At 39.1% G+C, this 18,737-nt stretch overlaps 1 protein-coding gene across 2 annotated transcripts in view; it reads left to right on the top strand.

The window, feature by feature from the left end:
• Positions 1–18,737, top strand: part of GRID2 (glutamate ionotropic receptor delta type subunit 2) — a 1,094,955-nt gene that overhangs the window by 631,645 nt on the left and 444,573 nt on the right. For both annotated transcript variants that reach the window (XM_089526112.1, XM_089526113.1), the window contains exon 4: positions 15,511–15,716. In XM_089526112.1, coding sequence (XP_089382238.1) covers positions 15,511–15,716 — 206 coding nt within the window. The remainder of the gene's footprint in view (positions 1–15,510; positions 15,717–18,737) is intronic.

Below are 18,737 nucleotides of genomic sequence, written 5' to 3'. Positions count from 1 at the left end.
TCACTGTTCATGGATTTCCCCCCTAACACTGAAGAAAATTGGTGTGGTCCTATTATGATGTGGTGGAGTCCCATAGAGCTTGGGATCCTAGCCCATATGTTGCTACTGACAACTAAGCAACAGAAGTAGGTCAACAGGAGGAGAGCAGTTCACACTCATATTTCAGAATGGGGCTATACCCAGAATAGTGGCGGGGGGGGGGGGGGTTGAGCATTTGAATCTTCTGCTACAGAGACTAGGATATAAATCAATGAATTCAAATTGCAAGGGAAGAGATTTCACCTAAATATTAGGGAAAAAAACTTTGTAAGAGCTGTTCAGTCATGGAAAAGACAACTTCAGAGGGTGATGACTATCCTTCATTAAACCTTTAAACAGATTGGATAGCCATCTCTCAGATGCATTTTAGTTGTGTAACTCTGCATGGCAGGAGGTTGGACTGCATGGTCCTTGGAATCACTTCCAACTTAGTGGTTCTATAAAAAACAAAGATGATTTTGTATTTCTGCATCTCACTGAGAAGAAACAGTCTAATATTGGCTGACTTTATGTTTGCCTCTTCTTATTTGCTGCTATTTGTGTATTTAATTAAAATGTACAGCATAAGTCATCTTTTAGGATCAAGTCATTAAAGTAGCTTCCTTTTTAGGCTTGTAAAATTGCAATATTTCACCAGAAAATGCAAGTGTTTATGCTGTAATAGGCTGTGTGAAAGTAGCAGTAAGTACTGATAACAAGAAAACAGCAGAACAATGAACATAAATTGCACCAACTAATTCATAGCGTAACAGCATTAAAGGAGATAAAACAAATAGCATCACATCAGACTGCAGCATTACCATATACTAACACTGACAAAGCTGTGATCCTTGAAATGTTATTCCACTCCAAGTCTCATCATCATTCACCAGCCTTGCCAGTAGTAGAAAAGCAGTAGTAGTTCATCAAGGAAGGCTAAATGTGCCTGACCCCTACCATATACTGTATTTCAAACAAGAAAATAAATATCTATATACAGCCACCCTTCCATTTTCAAGGACTTGAGCTCTGCAGCTTTGATTATTCATGGAGGGGCAACCTCCATTAAAGTTAATGGTGCACGCACCTGTGACACATGCACATGGCCACATGAAGGCGCATGTGGCCGTTCAAAGCTATGGGGCTTGAATATACACAAATATATATTCATGGGGTGGTGGTGGTCCGGAACAGATCCCTCATGAATTCAGAGGGAGGACTGTATTGTATATAGATATTACCAATAAATAATATACCAACCTAGATCCTCAGTAGTTTTTTATTATAAGAAAGAACCTGATGCTATAAAACTATTGGTAGGACATTTTTCTACTTCCAAATGTGAGAAGCAAGAATGAGCCATTCAAAATGTTTTTAGCTTTTTGACTGATTCTCAAAGACAGCTGTTAACACATTGCTGTGAAAATAAATGTGTATAATGTGGGAGGGGGTGCTTTTGTATTCTTGTGGAGTTAAAGTCAGATCAGTAGGATGTTTTATGGGATAACTGACAGTGTTAAAGCTCCACCAATAAAAGTTTCACAGATAAACTAACTATATAATTTCAGCACAGAATAAGTAAAGAGATAGTACAGGAATGCTTGTTAATCTAAATGAATTTAAGTCTCCAGGACCAGATGAATTACTTCCAGGGGTATTAAAATAGCTGGTAAATGTAATACCAGAGCCATTGGCAATAATCTTTGAGAACTGGAGAACAGGCGAAGTCTCAGCAGACTGGAGGAGGGCAAACATTGTCCCTATCTTCAAAAAAGAGAAAAAAGAGGATCCCAACAATTATCGTCCAGTTAGTCTGACATCAATACCAGGAAAGATTCTAGAGTAGATCATTAAACAGAGAGTCTGTGAACATCTAGAAGGCAATTCCATATTCACAAAAAGTCAACATGGGTTTCAGAGAAACAAGTCATGCCAGACAATTCTGATCTATTTCTTTGATAAAATTATCAGCTTGGTAGAAGAAGGGAATGCTGTGGATATAGTATATCTTGATTTCAGTAAGGCCTTTGACAAGGTTTCCCATGACATTCATGCAAACAAGCTTGCAAAATGTGGGCTAGACAAGGCAACTGTTACATGGATTTGTAATTGGTTGACCGGCCGAACCCAAAGGGTTCTCAACAATGGCTCCTTTTCTGGTGACCAGTGGGGCCCCATAGGGCTCTGTCCTGGGCCCAGTGCTATTCAACATCTTTATGAATGACTTGGATGACAGAATTGGGGGCATACTCATCAAATTTTCAGATGACACCAAATTAGAGGGAGTAGCTAATACCCGAGAGGACAGGACCAAAATTCAAAATGACCTGAATAAACTAGAAAGCTGGGCCAAAGCTAATAAAATGAAATTCATCACGGAGAAATGTAAGGTACTGCACTTAGGACGGAAAAATGAAATGCACAGATATAGAATGGGCAACATCTGGCTGAATGAAACTACGTGTGAAAGGGATCTGGGAGTCCAAGTAGACCACAAGTTGAACATGAGTTAACAGTGCGATGCGACAGCTAAAAAGGCCAATGCAATTTTAGGCTGCATCAATAAAAGTATAGTGTCTAGATCAAGGGAAGTAATAGTGCCACTATATTCTGCTTTGGTCAGGCCCCACCTGGATTATTGTGTCCAGTTCTGGGCACCACAATTTAAAATTTAAAAAGGATGTGGAAAAACTGGAGCATGTCCAAAGGAGAGCGACTAAAATAGTGAAGGATCTGGAAGCCATGCCCTATGAGGAACGACTTAGGGAGCTGGGGATGTTTAGCCTGAAGAAGAGAAGGTTAAGAGGTGATATGATAGCACTGTTTAAATATTTGAAGGGATGTCATATTGAGGAGGGAGCAAGCTTGTTTTCTGTTGCTCCAGAGACTAGGACCCAGAACAATGGATGCAAACTACAGCAAAAGAGATTCCATCTCAACATTAGGAAGAACTTCCTGACAGTAAGGGCTGTTCGACAGTGGAACAAAACTCCCTCAGAGGGTAGTGGAGTCTCCTTCCTTAGAGTTCTTGAAACAGAGGCAGGATGGCCATCTGTCGAGTATGCTTTGATTTGGATTTCCTGCATGGCATGGAGTTGGACTGAATGGCCCTTGCGGTCTCTTCCAACCCTGTTATTCTATGATTCTATAGTTAAACAGTATAGCAGATAAACTCATGATAAACAGGTTTATCTGGTATGAAGTCCAGAAGATGCTTACTATATTTGAAGAGAGATCAGAAGCATATTCTCTTCTACATATATTGCTTGTTTATGAGTAAATCCAAGAAACTTAGGAGCTCATAAATGTTCCTACCCATTCAGATGTGTCTGTATTTCCTGCCCTGATGCAGGATTTCCTGGTATGGTTGCATTTGTCTAACCAGCTCACAGAAATAAAAATAAACACCCATCTGTCTTCTAGCACTAAGAAACCCTTTTAATGAAACCAAGGAAGCTGTTAGCATTAGGTAGTAAGTATCTGTAGTGGAAACAGGGAAATAATTCACCGAAATTTGTACCAAGGAATTTAGCTTCTTAGATTAAAAAAAAGCAAAACAGTTTTTTCCTTCTTTTCAGTCAAAACTCTCTATAAAGATTTGTTGCCTTGAGCACAGTTTATGAGCTGTGAATTAAGCTGAGAGCTAGTTTGCTTGGATAGGTGCCTTATCTACTATTTTTTAGCATCTTGAAGCAATGTTCTGAAAGCATCTATAAGCAGAGCTATTGCTTTTCCATTGCAATTCAAGAGAACATAGTGATATATCTTTTAGTTATTTTCCTGATGCAAATTAATTCTGAATAACAACAGCTGTAGTTTAGAGCACATTGGGTCAGACATTATTTATTTTGTGCAAATAGGCTGCTTTGTATACAGATATCTGCAAATATCCAAACTGCCTGTAATGAATTTGTTTACTTGGAAGTCAGTTCCGTTTACCTCAGTAGTGGGGAAAATGTGGCCTTTGTGCTCACCCTAGGAGGTCTTGGGCTGAACTGACCCCGGGAGACAGGACCCAACAGCCCCATGAGGTTCCTTGTGCTGATCCGCCTCAACCCACCCCACTGCTGACTGAGTCTGCTGCTGCTGATTTGTCTCATTCTATCGCTGAGCTGAATGCCAAAGCTGCATCTCCTGGCCAAACATCTGCTATGGTTCAGCCTCCTCCTGTGTTGAGTGTGCGTTCCCAGAGGGCTCCATCATCCACCAGTTCCAGTTCCAGAAGCTCCACTTCCACTTTGTCATCTACCAGTTCAGACGATGACACCTATGCTGGCAGCGTTGCAACAACTGCTAAACGCAAGAGTCGCAAAAAGAAGTGCAAGGCCTGGAAGAGGTGATGAAGGGCTCAAGCTGAGCGTTCTGTGCAGCAGACTGTTGTGTATGGTACATCCCCTGCAATTCCTTTTGGGTTGACCATGCTTTGGTTCCCGGCTTACCTTGGTTGGCCATTAAGTGCTGCTCTTAGCGTCCTGGTCTCCAAGGGGTGTGTGATATTCCTGTGTGTGCTCCCCTGCTTCTCATCTTTCAAAAAAGGTTAAAAAGCTCATCCTAAGGGGTTGCTATGTAGATTTTTCCCCCTTGATTCAGCCTAAAGGTCAGGAGGCTTTGGTTGTCACCTCCTCCAAAAAGTCAAAACAGGATCTCAATGCCCCTCCTGCTGATCAGACCTTCTCTAACTGGTTGGAGGGTTTTACCATTTTCAGGGCCGTGGTCTCTATGGCCTTCCCTGAGTGGGCCTGGCACCTTGACAGCCACTTGCTCAACATTCTCCATTCTAAATCCTTTGCAGATGAGGCTGCAGCAATCACTTATGATGCAGCTTTCTGCTAACATGCTTCCCAGAACTCTCGGGAGTGCTGGGATCTTCTCCATAATGAAATCTGGCTGCTCAAGGTCAGCACCCTGGCCAAGCTGCAGGGCCATCCAAAAGGGTCCTCCAAAAAGTTTCCCGCAGATTGGTTTGTTGGGAATTCAATGCGGGCAAGTGTGCTCGCTCACTGTGCAAATACGAGTATTGCTGTGAGCTTTGTAGGGGCCCCCACACCAAGGTATCTTGCTCCCGCTCCCCGCCTCCTCAACAGCCCTTTTGGCAAGGGCCCCCTGCCCATGCAGCCACTGGCAGAAAGGATGAAGCCTCTGCCTACGATGCCGGAGGCTCAGGGGCCCTAAAATAACTCTGCTGCTGCACTGCCTCCATCTTTCCCACTTGCTCACTCCCCCGTTTGCCCTGATGTCCTCCTTCCCCTCCTCAAAGCCTACCCCCTCAAGGAGGCTGCCTCCTTCCTCACCGATGGTTTTTCATATGGTGTCCACATTCCTGTTGCAGGTCCCCTCCTTCCCTCTAGAGCCCACAATCTAAAATCTTCCAGGGCTGTGCCTGATATCCTCCGGGCTAAGATTACTAAGGAGATTGATGCTGGCCGTATTGAGGGCCCTTTTTCTTCCCCTCCCTTCATGTTTCACCCCTTGGAGTGGTGTCCAAGAAGCTCCCTGGTGAATTCTGCCTTATTCGCCATCTTTCTCACCCTCCTGGGGCTTCTGTCAATGACACCATCCCTCCTGAGCTTTTCTCTGTCCACTATGCCTCCTTCAGTCATGTGGTTCGCCTTGTGCAGTCCTGTGGGCAGGGGGCCCTCATGGCCAAGTGTGATATCCAGTCAGCATTCCGCCTGCTGCCTGTCCATCTGGACAATTACCATCTCCTGGGCTTTAAGTTTGAAGGTCACTAGTATTTTGACAAGGCCATTCCTATGGGCTGTTCTGTCAGCTGTGCAAGGTTTGAAACTTTCAGTTCATTCTTCAAATGGGAAGCAGAGGTCCTCCTCTCCCATTGTTACTTACTACCTTGATGATTTTCTGTTTGTTGCTCAGGCCCACCATGATAGTTGTTCCAGATTCCTGGCCAGTGAGATAAGTGTCCCTCTTGTGTCTGAAAAAAACTGAGCGTCCTATGACATCCCTTATTTTCCTGGGCATCATGTTAGATTCTGTTGCTGTAGTTTCCTGCCTCCCCCTGGAAAAAGCTGCCCAACTTCCGGTCCTTGCTCTCTGACACTATTGAGGCCCCTAAGGCGTTCTCTTAGCCCCTAGGTCATCCCAAGGCCTGGCCATGACCAGACATTTCTGTTCATCGAATAACCAGGGCGTTGTTGGATATTCCAGATCCTGACCTCATTCTTTGGGCCAACCCTATCTTGTTTGCTGTTTGTTCAATAAAGTTGTCGCCTTTCCTCCATATCTGGCTTTTGGTTTATTTCGGCGGCACTCCTCCAAGGCAAAGGCCTCCTTGCAGTGTGGTTTAATACTAACTTGTGGTAGAATGATAACCAGAAATAGTGCAAGCTGCTGTGGATTTCAAGAAGAGGAAATGGCCCTTGAACCAACAAAATTTGGCCATCCTGAAACTTTCTGAGTAGGTTTTTGTCCAAGTCTAAGCTGACCTTCTTCAGCATTTTGTTCAGGGGGTATAGGAAGGAAGAGGAATGTTCTCAAAGCATTTGCTAGAAGAATGGCATGCCCTCCAATGGTCCCAATTTGGTAGGAAGAGTCCTGATTAGTCGTTCATCATCCCACAGTTTTAGATGCTTTTTAAATTTCTGTGTCCTCCTTCTGTTTCTGTCCCCTCCTTCCACATTTCCCCTTTGTCCTCAGTTTATTTGATAGTTGAAAATTTGGACATCATGACCATACACTGACTATGCTTGGCTACAACTCCCAGTTTTCATCTATGAAATTTTGGAAGGTATTGAATGGGGTTCTACTGTATGCTGTTTGATTATTAATTTTTTTCATAATGTGTCAGAGCTTTGCGCAAGGAGCAATTCAGGTCAGAAACTAGTGAAGAGTGTGTTGCTGTGTGCCTTCAATTCTTTCTAGCTTTTGATGACCTCTAGGTGAACCTGTCATGGGTATTACTTGCCAAGATTTGTTCAGAGATGCTTTGCCTTTGTCTTCCTCTGAAGCTGAGATAGTGTGATTTGCCTAAGGTCACTTAGAAAGTTTCCATGGCTGAGCAGGGATTTGAACCCTGCTCTCCAGAGTCATAGTCCAATGTTCAATCCACTACACCACATTGTCTTTAACATTTCATACCAACTGCAACTCCAGAGGAAGAACAGTAGCAAAATGGAAATAAAGCCAAACAAAACTAGGTTACTAAGGCCCAGAAAAGTGCACATAATGCAGCACTGGTACTAGTTTGTGTTTGGAGCCCTTTGAAATATGAGGCAAATATGGATTTCAACAATGATGTTGCATATTTTATAAGCTTATGTGTATACTTATTTCGCTTCCTATAACATTCATATTTTTCCCCAAGAACAAGTTGCTCTCCGCTGTAAAATGGCTGTTTTAAATGGCTTTCTTAATACGCATGAACATTTATGTACATTTTTGTCTTTTTTGTAGAAACAAAAAAGTTTTTTTATTTTTGCCAAAACATGCAGCTTTGTAAGCAATTTCTCATACACTATCCATTTTTACTTTTCAATACATATTTGCACATTTTGAACTGCAAAATTACAAAAATACAATTATGAAAACAAAAGGATACAAATTATGTAGTTTGAAGCGAAATATAAATGCAAATGAAATTTGTTCCCATCCCTACATATAGAAAAGGCTTCATAACTGTTTTCAACAAATGCTGTAAACTCACTTATAATATTGAAGATGATGTATGAGAAGCAGAACTCAGCAGTAAATCCTTCCTATACCAACAATGATGTTGTTTTATTCTTGACCATCTTGTGTAAGTTCTTATCATAGCCAGTCCTATGGGTGGATGTGTTGGGTCTAATTGAAGAGGACCCAAGCTAGGCTTGCTGACTTCATAAACATATAATTTCTCATGATGTAGATTAGGAAAAATGTCAGACATATAATTACACTTTTCACAATGTTACACAGATTGTTTTGGCACTATCTATAGAAATGAAGTTTGAGTTAGCACCAAAGTGGACTATTTTACAGTTTTCATTTTGGTGTCATGCATTCTAGATATGAATTGGCAGAAGATGACTTTACTTTGAGGTAATATTAGCCTAGTACCACCATATAAGCTCTATGAGAGCCAGTGTGGTTTAGTGATTTGAATTTTGGAATGGGACACTGGTAAGTCAGGGTTTGAAAGCCTCCTCAGCCATGGAAACCCAATAGTTGGCCTTGGCCGGGTTACACTCTCTCAGCTTCACAGGAAAGCAAAGGCAAACCCCCTCTGAACAAATTCTGTCAAGAAAACCCCATGACAAGTTTACATTGGGATCACCATAACTCAGAAATGACTTGAAGATACACAACAATAATAAGCACTATAAAAACACTGTAAATAATATTTTAAAGCAGAAACACCACCACCATAAGATGCTGGGGAGGGAGTTGCTAAAAGTGCTTCCTCCCCAGAATGTTATATACCCTGGAAAAGCTCTGGTTTTTATTAGCATCTTTCTTCAGTGTATGAAAAATTCAAACTAAAAAGTCTGAGGCCTACCCTTGAAATCTGAACCAATTTGGCCAGTTCCACAGTGGAATAGTTCCTTACAGTTTTCAGGAGGAGCTACCTCAGCTTGGTAAAGGCTGTTCCTACACTATCTTAACAGGCACTGTACATGGTACATACATAGAGGTAAAATATTTGGATCCACTTTTATTAAAATTCATGAAAATTAGAATCCACACTTTGGCAGTTTCTTCTTCATGTGGCTGAGAATCCTTTATCCCTGGGCAGCAGTCTTTTTTAAAAAATTATTATTATTATTCTCATGTTTACTCTTTTATGGTTTGTAGTGACCAATTGGAATCAATACAGCTGAATGAAGCAATTAATATGATTTAAAGTACAATAAAAATAACAAAACATAATTGTTGTAGCACAAGCCAAGACTGGAAGTGGATCTTGTATGGGTTTCAGCTGTAATCATACCATATGTGTTTTTAATAATGTTTTCATGGGACTGTGGGCTGCAAGTTCAGTGTTCTGTTTTGGGAACAGAAACTTCTCCCAAACCATTTGAACTATGACTCTGCAATGAGCCGTTCATTTCTACAATGCAGGGCTTCTGCTACTGTAGCTATCACTCTGTAAAGAAGGATGACTGCAGTAGGCTCACAAAGCATTGTTGATAAGAATTTGGACAGCATAATTTGTTAACACAACAGCAATCTTAATCAGCAATAGAAACATAGAAAACTTTTGCATAGATCACCTGCCACATTTTTTTAAAAAAAAAAATGGAATTTGTTTCCCTTTTAATTCATTAATTTGAGATTTTCAGGAAAAAGGAGGAAAACATTTTATTACTTATACTAACATTTTTCATGTATAGTTTACTATTTGTTTGAATTACCATGGCCTCAATGGTAACTATGGATTTTCCATTATCTTTAACAAAAACAAACAAACAAAAACCTCTTTTTGTTTTCCTTATCAGGGAGCATAATCTTCCCCAGCCTCTCCTCTAGAGCTGTCCAGATTATTCATGGTGAATGCTGACATATCCATTTGGGAATTGTGTACTCATTTTTCACAAGTTTGGATGAAGACATTGTAGCCTCATGGTTTCTTATACCCTGCCACTGTTTAGTCATTTTTCATGACTGGTGATAGATTGGCTGAAACCTTGCTTCCACTTTGGTTGGCTTAAACTAAAAAATGACCATTGAAAAAGAGTAAATGATTCCTACCAAGATTCAGTGCATTGTGGAAGCCACAATCTAGTTTAAGATTCTTCTGGACAGGCCACATTGAAATGATCTGTATTCTTGCATAACCTTCATTCTTCCCAGTGGACCTGTAAAGTGGAAAGTTTCAGTAGATTTGCCCAAGGTGCATTATTGTTTATGTGAAGAAAAGTGATGGGTTACTTTCCCTCCTATATGCCCAAACTTGGATTGTCTCAGATATAATTGGAACTATTTCCCAAAGTACTGGAAATCTATTATCTTATGTTGTAAGCCAGTTTGACTTTGGAAGCCTGTTTGTCATCACAGAGGACCTTGTAAAAAGTGTTAACTCCCAAGGGCCACATGAGACTTTTGTTGTGATGTGCTTGCATTATATTAGAGAAAAAAATGCAATGGGAGAGCTGATCTTTCTCCTTATCTTTTTCTGTGGTGGAAGAGCTGCCGCCTTAACTGGACAAGTTTTCAAAAGAAAGAATGATGGAGCCTGAAGGTATTTGGGGAGGAATGGTTAAGGTGGGAATATTTTAATCTGATCCAGAAAACTATTTAGGAGTTTGTAAAACTCACCTCAAAGCGAGTATTAAAATCCCCCAATGGTTATAATCAATTCTGATGAAGTTTCTTCTCATATTATTTGATCTCACTTACCAGGATGTTTGTATTATCCGCAATGGTTTTATTATTGTTCAGTATTAATGATGTACATGTCACACACACTTTTTCCTGTACATAGTTTATCTCACTGTCTATAGTTCTAGATTGAATTGTGTGAGAAGTCCTTTCACTGACGCAAGTCAAAACTATCCCAAACATAATTGTTATGACCAATTAATAATTTAGTCATGACTTTCTTTACACATGAGCCCCTATGTATTTTGGTAAGGTGGTGATCTCTTCACAGACAGCTAACCCCTCAGGCTATTCTGTAAGCTTAAATAGCCTAGAAGAGCATATCTCTGTATGACCCAGAGCAATGGATTCAAACCTACAGAAGGACACACAATATAGGTATGGAAATGGGTACAAGAGCTTGCCACAAACCCAGCTGTCAATACTGGCCACAGGAAATGTCAACACAGGACCTAATCACATCACCCATAATATTAGGGGTATGTTCACATGATCATTCTAACATGATATATGTCATCCTTTGTCAACAATGTAGCATTCTACATTGGGCAGAAAAAGCAGTGTCTGTGCCAAAGTATAAATGAAGTATAAATGGGCATAATTCAGACATTAGAAATGGGAATGCCACCCCCCCCCCAAAAAAAAAAAAAAAACAGTTGCAGAACAATACACTATAATGGAGATTGGAAAGAGAAACAGCAGAACTGGGATATATCCACAAACTCCACTCCATGAATACAAGTTAGATGTGTTTACTTTAAATGACATTTAGTATCTCAGTAACTATGCCATGTTAACTCTCTCAAGCACATTTCACTTTCTTTTAATGGCAGTCATTGAATCTGGGTGTGAGAGTTACTCCTCAGTTCTCTGTATACACTATATCTGGAGTACAATATACCATTGCCAGATGGAGAATTCACTGAATAACTTATACTCCTTTATTATCTTTGGCCTGAAAAGTTATTTTAAACTTTCTGATAATCTCCAAGTACTTGAAAGAGGTAACCACACACACACACACATGGGGTTACAGCAGGAGAGTGTATTTTTATAGTGCTCTGAAAATCAGGCACATTTGTAGCAGTTCACATAATTGTGTTGCTTCTTAAATTGGCCTTGAAGTGCCAAAAAGACCTCTAACAGCACTGATTAGACTGAATTTAATTTCCCTGATTTAGACATTAAATAGAAGCTGCAATTAAACATCACTGACTGTCTTTTGGAAGTATATTTTTAGGATGAGCATGCACTTTAGCAGTGTTAAACCATTATTCAGTGTTTAGTACTACTTGAAATATGCTGAAGTATCTGTCTAGCAATTATATTCCTTGATTCCTAAAAAGAAGTCCATTCTTTCTTGAGCCCTAGCTTATCTTTATATTCAATTTAAAATCAGACCTGTATGTAGCAGATGTCAATAGTCCACAATTTCTTAAACATGTGGCAGTTGGGTTTTTCACCTTAAACCACATCAAAAAGTCTGTGGAGGACATGTGGCTTGTCTCATCCCATTCAACACATTGATCATACTGGTTAGTGGGAATTCATTTTTTTTATTATTAAAGAGTAATTTTGGCAATTATTTTTCCCTATTGCAAGAAAGTCTTTGAAAACAATGTGATTTTTGAAGGCTGCTCACATTTAAAGACTGTGTGTGCGTGTGTGTGTGTGTGTGTGTGTGTAATATTTGCTTGTGGTTGTTTTATACAAGAAATATGATTTTCTGCACGGAAAATACTATTTCAACACATAACTGTTAATTCCTGTGCAGTAAATGCTGTTTTCTAAGCAAATCAACCATGTGCAAATTTTATGCAGAACAAATCCCTAATTACAGCTTTTTACTGCTCAGAAAACAACATATTGTGCATGGGCATTAACAGTTATGCGTTGAAATAGTATTTTCCATGCAGAAAATCATGTTTCTTGTGCAGAAAATGCTGTTTTCTGCACAAAACCACCATGTGCAACTTTTGTGCAGAATACATTATGAACTAGAAACATTCTCATCTGTCCAGGATTCTTCTCATCAGGGTTTCTTGAAATGTGAAAAACATGTTTTATGAATACTTCTTGAGTATATTTAAATATAGTATTCATTTCTACCTGTTAATCATCACCTTAATACACTGTCAACTGGCAATGGGCCTTACAACATTTTACTGAATGTCTTGATCATATGGAAAGAACAATAGTAGAAAAAAAGGTTTTCTTTCCTCACATAATACAGTATATATAGATAAACTATAGAAATCACTACCACAAACTGAAGTGATGATCATCAATCTAGAAATTAGGTAAATTGATTACAGATAAGGCTATCAATGGCAGCTAGTCATACTAGACAACTATAAATTCTCACAAATAACAGATGAAGTAACAATATACTACTTACTAGGAACATAAGAAAAAGACTGACATTGCATTCAGATTGTGTGTGAGATTCCCTTAAGCATCTCTTTGGCTTCAATCTTCTGTTGCATGGCTCTTGTTATGTTATTGCATTGATTCATATATGATCAGTGGGCTAGCCCTGAAAGTCTGAACCATCCTCTCCCATTCTCAAGAGGCGAGCGAGGAAGCTCAGAGTGACAGCACTGCTACTAATCAGTTACTGTGAAAATTTGTGTACATATATCTCTTATTCATTTGTTAAACTTCTCTCTTTTTAGTTGCATGGTATTTTTTGTGCAACTGTGATATTGTTTCCTTCTTGATTCTTGTAATATCATCCTCATAGCATCATTACTGCCCCCCCAGTGACATTATAAAGACTTGTCCCTAGGCTTTTGGTGTAGAAATCTAAGGCCCAGTATAGACGGGTCCTTTGCAACACGCCCATGACGTGCTAGGGTTGCTTGAGGGTGGGTTGTGCACATGCCCTGCAACCCTAGCATGTCATGGACATGCCGCAGCTGCGCAGCGCTGTATAGACGGCGCACGCAGCGATGACGTTGCAGCTGCGCCATGTCCAAATGGTGTGGCACAGCTGCGATATCACTGTGCTGTCTCTGGCACTTTGCAGCATCGCAGCTGCACCGCAAAAAGTAGCCACTTCCGGGTGCTCCTTTTTTGGTTCACAGCAGCACCACACAATTTGGTTGCTGCGCCGTTCTTGCGGAGCAAAGAGAGGCACCAGGAAGGTGCCTCTTTTTGGCACTCTGTACCACACCTTAGTACCTGGGTAATTCTGACCTGGCAACCATAACTACTGACCTTCTTATCCACCAACTCCTAGTTGCTGGCACACCATGTTTAGAACATAGGTTGAAAACTATCCTAAAAGTAGCTTGATTTGTCTGTAGAAAGCATAAATAAGCAATGTGTTTATTTGTCACATGAGCTTGCTAATGATCTTTAATCAAGAAAATATTAAGATTTATCTAGCCATGGGCTCTCACAGACTATTTAGCTTGGATCTCTATGTGTCCTATGACAACTGCTATGTCTGAATAAAATTATCTAGTACCTTTCAAATACCTGTTAGAATGAATTTAGCTTTAATTTCAGTATAGCTCCTTAGGCCCTACTATATTATTTGCTACATGGATATAACAAATCATTTTTAATATGATTTATATTTGATACATATCATAAAGTTACATCTTTCCCTATATGGAAAGGTTGCACACAAAAAAAGAGAGAAAGCAGTATGAATTGTTTTCCACATGAAGAGTAAATAAGGTTTAATGTTAACTACATGAATGCAATTCATATTCATTTTTGTGTTATTTGAATGCTAGGATTATCTCAAGAATTGTGCAGTGGAGGTGATATGTTTAACTTTCTCCTGGAATAGCTTTCTGGAGATGCCATATGCATTTCAAGAGAAGCTTCCTCTGGAAAGCTTATATGTAACTAGCAACTTTTAAGAACTTTAGATAATTTTAAAAATTTATTGTATTGTATTTTATGCCACTCTGTTTTATATGACTTTTATGTACTATGTATTTTAAGGTACAATCTGTTACATTTAGCTATGCCGGTCTATGAGCATAATAAATGATTTATTGATTGAGCTACTGACTAACTAGCAATTTCAGAGAGGCAGTTCTTATCAGAAGTGTGGCAGGGAGAGAAGGCATTCTCCTTCCCATGCCCCAGTATTGTGAAGCATCCCAACTTTCAAGTAGTATTATCTCTATTTTTAATGCAGTTATTATTCTAACACTGCAGAAAGTCTGGCTTTCAGGTACAGGTGTTAAGATACTGTTAATGGAGAGATGTTAATAGTCCATTTCCCGTTCAGCATTGCTCTGGCTGAGTGCTTTTGGAGATAGAGTAACCCCTTTTCCTTCTACCAGCTCAAGTTAGAAAGCAACTTTCTCCCAAAATACTTTAAACAAAGTTCATGGGATAAGATCAGTTTAAGATTCAATGGCTAAGTTCCAATATACACTTTTAGCATAATGTGAATATATGCTAACTTGGTTACTCTGGATCCCATAAGTAGACCACTCATTCCAAGGCCTTCAGCTTGCTCATTGCTCATCTTACCCATTGCCCCACCCAGCACACCAGAGATGCAAGAGGGATAGTATGTGTGCTTGCAGAATGCTTGGCTGATTAGAGACTACACTTAAGTAACTTACAGAGGTTGCAACTACTTGTGCAACTATTTTTATGCTCGCATAATGACTCAACATAATCTTTGTTCTCTCTTTCATGGTTATGGGTGCTATCACTGGTAGCATTCACATTACTGAACAATTGTCTGCCTCCCCCAAATGACAGGTGTATTATTGTTATAATGTGATTTCCAAGCTACATCCAACAAAATAAAATCCTTGTAGGCTGCATTTTGATAACTTATTGCCCTCTTCTCTGCAGGTGTTGCTTAATGAGAAACTGTTTTCTGAGCACCATAGGGTTAGTCAGAAACTGGAACAATGCAATGAGCAAAAGAGGAAGGCAAGCAGGAATAATTAAATACCATTTTTAAATGGTTCTTTTCAAAATGAACTAGTGTCTAAAAATTTCCTCTCACAAATTAGCCCTTTAGGACATGTCATGAGCATAGCTGAGGAACAATTCCAATGAATATTAAGTTAATGCGGCCTTCAGGGGGTGGTTGCTTGACATGAGGCAGAATACCTTTTTCCAGATAAGCCAAAATGGGTTTTGTCTTCTTTCTATATGGTAATTAGCATTTTGATGGGCTTTTGATGTTCCCAGATATCCGTGGAATACAAGAGTTTTTGGACAAAGTATCTCAGCAGGGAATGGATGTAGCACTGCAGAAAGTAGAGAACAACATCAATAAAATGATCACAGGGCTCTTTGCCACCATGCGGATTGAAGAACTGAACCGCTACCGGGATACTCTGAGACGGGCCATTCTGGTAATGAACCCATCAACGGCCAAGTCCTTCATTGCTGAGGTAAGTGTGACCATCAGATGACATTTTTTTTCACCCTTGAACTTGTTCTTTCTGGAATTATGAAGGTTTAAATTAAAGCTTTCTATTTGTCTTTCCAAGAAGAAAGTCTCATTCTATTATACATTCCTGCCTTTTTCTTCGTTAAAGCCATATGTACTTCTTAATTACATAAATATATATTTTTTTAAAAAAATACTCCTGGTGTAACATGTTGTGGTGATGGGATCTGTATATTTTTGCGACCACCAGAGACTTCATTTGTAGTCTTGCAAATAAAATATTCAGGCACTGTAAAACAATTTACTTCGGAAGTCATTAACATTTATGGTTATTGTTTGGGTAATCACCTGTCTCTTTGATTTATCCCTTTATATTTATTTCATTATTGTAGTTTATTCTCTTGTTTCTTTTAAAATATCTGGTTACCAGGAGAGGCCTTTAAGAGTATCATGTCTGCAATCTAGATCCTTTAATGATTTTGAGTGGGAAGAGGAAAAGGAAACTTTTCAGTTGGGAGCAGAACCATGTGACTTCTGCTCATCACAACTCCTCTTATTGGCCTCTATTAGTGAACTCCATTAGTGCGTTCACTCTACTAAAATTACTTGCTAATGAGAAAAGTCACATTCAAGGGTAGTTGATACTATATATATATATATATATATATATATATATATATATATATATATATATCACTATTGAGATGATGATCACATGCTGACAATGTTTGTATTCTTCAGTATGGCCCAGTTTACCACTGTGGCATACAAGGAGGGCTGAGAGCAGAGGATTGTTACTGGTCAAAATGGCCTTTAACTCTCCATTGGGAAAACATTTTCTTTTTTACTTTGTAGATATGAAATACCTGTGTATCTATGCAAATGGAATTCCAAACAGCATGTTACCTTCCTATTCTTTCCAGTTTTTCAATAGAAGCTAATTCAAGAAGATATCAAGCACAAATTAGCTTACTTGCTAATTAGCTTACTTGCTGTTCACCGCTATGATCTTTGGAATAGCGGTATATAAATAAAACAAATTATTATTAATTATTATTAATATCATACTACACTTTTACAGCACTATGAAAGAATCTGTGTTGTCCTTCTGACTGACGCTGGCCAGTGCAGAATGTTTATGTGCATACCAGTGGTATTATCTCCCCTAGACCACTTCAATATGGATTTTCCCCCTTCATTTACCTTCAATGGGAAGGTGATCAACTACACCAGCTTCAAGGGTAGCACATCTTATGATCTTTGTTCTTCAAGGAAACTGTGTTCTGTGTGAAGGTTAGCAAGTATAGACTTCTGCAGTTCCACAGTCTCTTGGAAAATGTTTCAGGAATGATCAAGGGAATATACCATTCCTGGTCCCATCACTATCAGAGTACTGATTTAAGCAGGAATGCTGACAGTTTTTTCCTGATGCAATGGGCTGCCTTTTCTACAGTGCACTGTAGTCTCACCCTCCCAGAAAGCACAAAAATGTTCCTTAAGATCCACATTAAGCAAACTTTTGTCTAATTGTGCAGCTGAATGAGAACTGGTCCTATAGGTCAAACTGAGTTATGGACTGGTACAATATTTAATTTACTGAATTTATTACAGCCTTCAGCTGATCAATGAACCACATCCTTATTTGCCTTATTAATAAAAGCTAGTTTTAATCATTGTGACTACAATTTAAGAGACATTTCTTGTTCTTGTGCTATTTTATTAATGATTAAGTTAAGTAATTACTTAGTGTGAAGTTAGGGCTACATCTAACACACTTGGCATGAACCAGCCCAGTAGTAAGACACTTTGGAACTTTTAGGTTAATATTCATTCAAGCAAACTTTATTGATGGTGATTGGACCCAACACAACACACCGTAACCTAAAACAGCAAAAGGAATAAAATTTGCATAAAAAGTACAAATAAATCACACAAATTTAGATTAAAAGAATGAGATACAGTACAGAACTGATTAGTTGTAGATCTAAAGTACAGTTGGCCCTTCTTATATACGGTCTAAAGTACAGTTGGCCCTTCTTATATACGGATTTTTTATACACAGATTCAAGCATCCACGATTTGAAAATATTCAAAAAAGTATAAATTTCCAATATCATACCTTGATTTTCCATTTGCTATGTCATTATATTTAATGGGACTTGAGCATACATGGATTTTGTTATCCATGGGGGATCTTCAACCAAACCCCAGCATATAACAAGGCTCCACTGTATGTAACTGTTGTTCATCCCTTTTTAATAATTTGTTTTCTCTGATTTTAACAACTAGAAACAAAAAAATTGGCAACGGATAAGGTGATATTCAGAATGGCCTATAACTCAGTAAAGGGAAGATCAGCTGGTTACAGCACTGGTTGCAAAAAACATAAGATAAAATATGTGACAGTGTTTCCACAACTTGCCATCCACAAAGACAAAGTCTAGCAGGGGTAGATAGCTCAACATATTTTCCAAAAAGTAGATTTGAAGGAAATACATTGCACCTCACATTAGAAAACAAGATGCAATACTTTGGTACCATTAAGTTTTGAAAGTAAGAAGGCTGACAGAAGGTACCTATGTAATGGGGGTTTAAAGCACTGAGTGAGCAAGCTGTGATAGAGTTGAATCTGAGATTGTAGAAAGCAATGTCCAAGAGTCTTCACCTCAGCAATTGTTGAGCCATTTTAAGGCCCATATTTAGAAGCAAAGATGCAGAAAGGCCAATGGTGGCCACTGTTTGAGCAACCTATTTAGACCACCTATTAGTATAGTTATCCAAGGTAAGATGACTTACCAAACCTATACCTGATTTGAAAACAAATACTCTGAGCCAAAGTTTGAATGAAAACAACCAGGTCCTAGTGGGAAAAGGATAATCTCCCATTTGTAAACTTAATTTGGGACACATCTAGGAACACATAAGAGTGGCTAGAGAAATTTTGTGTGGAAGCTATCAAAGTCAAAATTGGCAGCTTTGATCTAGATAGTAGCTGCTTATAACAGTTTGAATGCAATCTGAG

This window comes from Sceloporus occidentalis, unplaced genomic scaffold, assembly GCF_023333645.1.
Source record: "Sceloporus occidentalis isolate IW3139 unplaced genomic scaffold, rSceOcc1.0.p SCAF_5, whole genome shotgun sequence".
Lineage (NCBI taxonomy): Eukaryota > Metazoa > Chordata > Lepidosauria > Squamata > Phrynosomatidae > Sceloporus > Sceloporus occidentalis.
Note: the sequence above shows the minus strand (reverse complement) of the source record. Positions and strands in the feature narration are given on the sequence as shown.